Here is a 3890-nt window from a genome sequence, read left to right as displayed (position 1 = left end):
CATCCCGCGGGTGTGCAGGGACAGGGTGCCGAGCTGTGCCGCACACCCGCAGACACTACACAGGCCTGGAAAATGCAGCAGTATTTTAGTTGCGGGAATGCCTGACTCTGCTTTAGGTGTGTGCTCATAAGGCTCTTGAATTCCTCGACAAACAGGATTTCCATGTTCTTTGTTACAAAGCCACTTGCTGTCTTTGCTGCCTTGCAGTGTAAAGGTAGCGATTTGATTTTATCGCCTTGTTTTTCTCAATAAAAGAGATTTGGCTTTCATGGTCTTTCAGTCCTGGTGCTGTGTCAGAGTCCACCCAGTTCTAACAGAAGCAAGTACAAAAGCACTTGAAAGAAATTCATCCTAGGAGGAGAGGTTATTTGTTGAAAAATGAAAAGCCTTTACCTATTTTCTAGCAATAGAAAGAAATCTCTTACCGTTCATTTCATTGGAGAAAAGGACCATGAGCTTTACAGGCCCTTAGCATGATTATATACAAATGTGCATCCTAAGCCTTTTTTGACAGGACTTTTCTGTCTGAAATATTCATATTTCAGTTGCTGAAAGTTTATTCAATAATGATGTTACCCTCATATTTCCTAGCAAAGTGTTAATTTATGCAGTGTTGATGTAAATTTTTTTTTTTTTTTAAAAAAGTAGATTCACTTCTTAAAACTGCACTATTTTGCTTTATTGTGAGGAGAGTTTAAAAAGTACATTAACTTCTTCTTCCTTTTTGGTTCTGCTTTCACAGGTTGTAGTAATAATTCTGATGCTCAAAATATTGGGTTTGCCTTCCTGGTCTGTTCTAGGTGTTGAACTGAACTTTAGCACTTGTGCAACAGTTGCCCTTGAGAAAATATCATAAAATCACTTGGCCTGATGATAAAATGTAGCCTAGCTTTCTACCTAAAAGGAGAATGAGTTGTAACTGGTTGAAATGTGCCCTTGGCAGATCATAGTAGAACAAGACAGAGTAAGCTGAGAGCAGACAGTTCTCCCCAGTTTATTGGCTTAAAAATAAATCTTTCTGTATTCTGAGTTACCATCCAGCTTTTCCTTATCTTGGAATTCAGATAATCACACTATCAGATTTGGAATGTGACTACATCAACGCAAGATCATGCTGCTCCAAACTCAATAAGGTAATTTGTTCTGTGCATTTAATGTGGTTTAAGAAAACCACATTCTTCATCTCAGCGTCACATGTAACTGCGGTGTAATGTATATCTTGAGGAGCCCTAACTTGCAATATTTTGCATGTATTCTTTATTTCCATGTGTTTGTCTGTGTTGGGTGCTCATCTTTCAGCAAATTCAGTCAGGAAAGTCTGTTGTTCAGGCCCCTGTTTCTTCAACGTGGGCTGCTGCTCTGACTTGGTGACACTGAGACTTAATGCTGCACAGAGCTCTTGAGTTCTGTGCTTTGGTTCTTGCAAGTGTGCCACTCCAGGGATGCCTATTTGTGACTGAACTCTGAGGTCTTTACAGCAACTCTCTCTGATGCACAGCTGTGCAATTTCTAACCTTTCTTGAACAGTAAAGTTTTCCTGTGATAAGGAAAAGTACCATTTTAAACAAATCTGCTTGAAATTGTTTTCATTAAATCAATGTTTCAATTAAACTTTGATTTAAAGGTATTTTTTTATTAATGTAACAGAGAATGATACAGGATACTATCAAGCCAAAAATAAGTAATTGCTAGGGGCTGACCCAATTTAACCATGCCAGTTTTCATATCAATCAGCTTATCTGTTCCAAGCCTGAGGGTGTTTGTACATCCTGTATCCGTGCCAATTTTAATTATCTAAATTCTTACATCCACTGTTCTCTGCAGTGATTTCAAATGAGCACTCATCACAAATGAGCAATATACTTTTCAACTCACTTTCTTAAGTGGTTGTGTAATATAGTTGTCTTCAAACAGCTGCTGTGCTTCTCTCTGGAAATGTTTGTAACACTTGGATAAAGTACCTCTCTTATAATATCTTAGGGCTTGATTTCTGGCATACTTGCCAAAATCTGTCTGAAGGTATTAATTTCTCCACATCATGATGAAATTCCATGAATTTTACATTATTAGAATTAGATGATAACTCTGTATAGGTCTCTTTTTTTTTTTTGAAAGGAATTTACATCATGTAACTCTCTTGTTTTCTTCCCTTTTTACAGTGGGTGGTCCCTGAGGTGATTGGCCATGCTGTTGTAACAGTATTAATGCTTATTTCATTGCACTGGTTCATCTTTCTCCTTAATTTGCCAGTGGCAACATGGAATATATATAGGTAAGTGCAAAGGGGGTTGTGTGCTTTTTCTGTTTTACTGTTACTAGTTTAGCTTTAAGTGTAGTAGGAAGGTAAATAATGTCGTGATGTCTCAGTTGGGTTCTTGAGCTGCTAACAGCTTTCACTGATTAAACTGGCCTCAGTATCTGTACTGACATATCCCAGTATGGCTGTGACAAAGATAGGAGTAATACTCAAATCCTTTGTCTTGTCTTATGCCATCTCATATTGACCACTGCAGTTTGTGATTATCCCTGTAAGGGTCTTTTGTAAATTAATCACTAACTCTTAGCTAAATTAGGTATTTTTCAGGCCTTTTCATCCAATGCATCTTTCCACTGTGGGTGGATGTTTTATCCCTAACATCAAGTAACCATGAACAACAATCAAAATGAATGGGAATCAGCTGTGACCTGGAATCTCTCCCATTTATACATGGGAAGCTGGACTGATGCTCTTAGTACTTGTTGTCCTCTTATTCTTTGTTTCTGGGCAGGGGTACATGCAATATCCTGAAACTGAAATAGAATTAAAAAGAACTTCTTTATCCTGAATTGTGAAACAGCTCTTTAGATGAAAGTCCCTTCTGAGCAAGTTCTTCCCGTCTTCTTTCCTGACACTTCCCAATGTTTCAATGACGATTTTTTTTGCATTTTGTTGTGTGTGGGGTTTTTTTTAAATTCCTAAACTTTCAGGTACATTATGGTGCCAAGTGGAAACATGGGAGTATTTGATCCCACAGAGATCCATAACCGAGGACAACTGAAATCACACATGAAAGAAGCCATGATTAAACTGGGCTTTCATCTGCTCTGTTTCTTCATGTACCTTTACAGGTTAGTTTCAAAAACTGCTCCTAAGAAACAAAGTAATTGTCTCCCAGCTATTTTTAGATCCTCTGTTCTGCTAATGTAATTGCTGGTATTAATGTCTTGTCTTTTTTCATCCTGCTAAGCCTCAGTACTATATTTTGACAACTATCTGTGGGCTAATTATATGCTTTTATTCTTTCCAATCAAACATTGTTTGGAAATTCAGACTACTGCTTAATCTCAAAACCACTATAAGTGCAATATACAGAGTTCCGTGCTTTCAGCGACTACAGTAAGTAGCCTGTTTAGAATGGAAATACTCTTGAGGACCAAGTTTATTTTATAAGTTCTGGTTTAGAACATGATGTGGCTAAGTTACAAATAGATGATTTCTGTGATGGGGCCACTTACTACAAGATGGAAGAGCTACTGTTAAGGGCTGCAGAAGTAATACTGCAGCAGAATGTCTTCGTAATCAAAGCACACAGCAGGGTTGCCTTGACTTTCTATTTCAGGTTCAAGTATAGCTCTCATGAAAGTGATAGCTGTTCCTACTTGCACATGTTTCCGTAATCCACTGGTATCATGTTTTCTGTTTTGTGACAGTATGATTCTGGCTTTGATAAATGATTGAGAAGTTGAAAAAGAACCATTAGCTGCCAAATTGGGTCATCACTCCAGTGACTGGTTGGAGCCACAGCCACCTTCCGAACACACCTAGAACAGTGTCGTCATGCAGTGTATTTTTCCTCTTTGAACAAGAAATATTTTCCTGTATTTTTAACATAAAATATTTTCAAAAGACA

General features: G+C 37.8%; 1 protein-coding gene across 1 annotated transcript; it reads left to right on the top strand.

The window, feature by feature from the left end:
* The first annotated feature begins 1052 nt into the window (after positions 1 to 1052).
* CNIH4 (cornichon family AMPA receptor auxiliary protein 4) lies at positions 1053 to 3890 on the top strand. The gene is made up of 4 exons (XM_009077098.1): positions 1053 to 1133; positions 2160 to 2272; positions 2968 to 3108; positions 3691 to 3890. The coding sequence occupies exons 2-4, from the start codon at positions 2205 to 2207 to the stop codon at positions 3716 to 3718; spliced, it is 237 nt and encodes a 78-aa protein (XP_009075346.1). The 5' UTR covers positions 1053 to 1133; positions 2160 to 2204; the 3' UTR covers positions 3719 to 3890.

The sequence above is a fragment of the Acanthisitta chloris genome, unplaced genomic scaffold (assembly GCF_000695815.1).
Source record: "Acanthisitta chloris isolate BGI_N310 unplaced genomic scaffold, ASM69581v1 scaffold17396, whole genome shotgun sequence".
Classification (NCBI taxonomy): Eukaryota; Metazoa; Chordata; class Aves; order Passeriformes; family Acanthisittidae; genus Acanthisitta; species Acanthisitta chloris.
The sequence above is the reverse complement of the archived record's forward strand: the minus strand, read 5'-3'. Positions and strand labels throughout refer to the sequence as shown.

Bases quoted from the DNA above. Each gene is read 5' to 3' on its own strand.
- CNIH4 (XM_009077098.1), top strand. From the start codon at position 2,205: ATGCTTATTTCATTGCACTGGTTCATCTTTCTCCTTAATTTGCCAGTG. The intron at 2,273-2,967 runs GTAAGTGCAAAG...CTAAACTTTCAG, and splicing joins GCAACATGGAATATATATAG to GTACATTATGGTGCCAAGTG. The intron at 3,109-3,690 runs GTTAGTTTCAAA...GTTTTGTGACAG, and splicing joins TTCTTCATGTACCTTTACAG to TATGATTCTGGCTTTGATAA.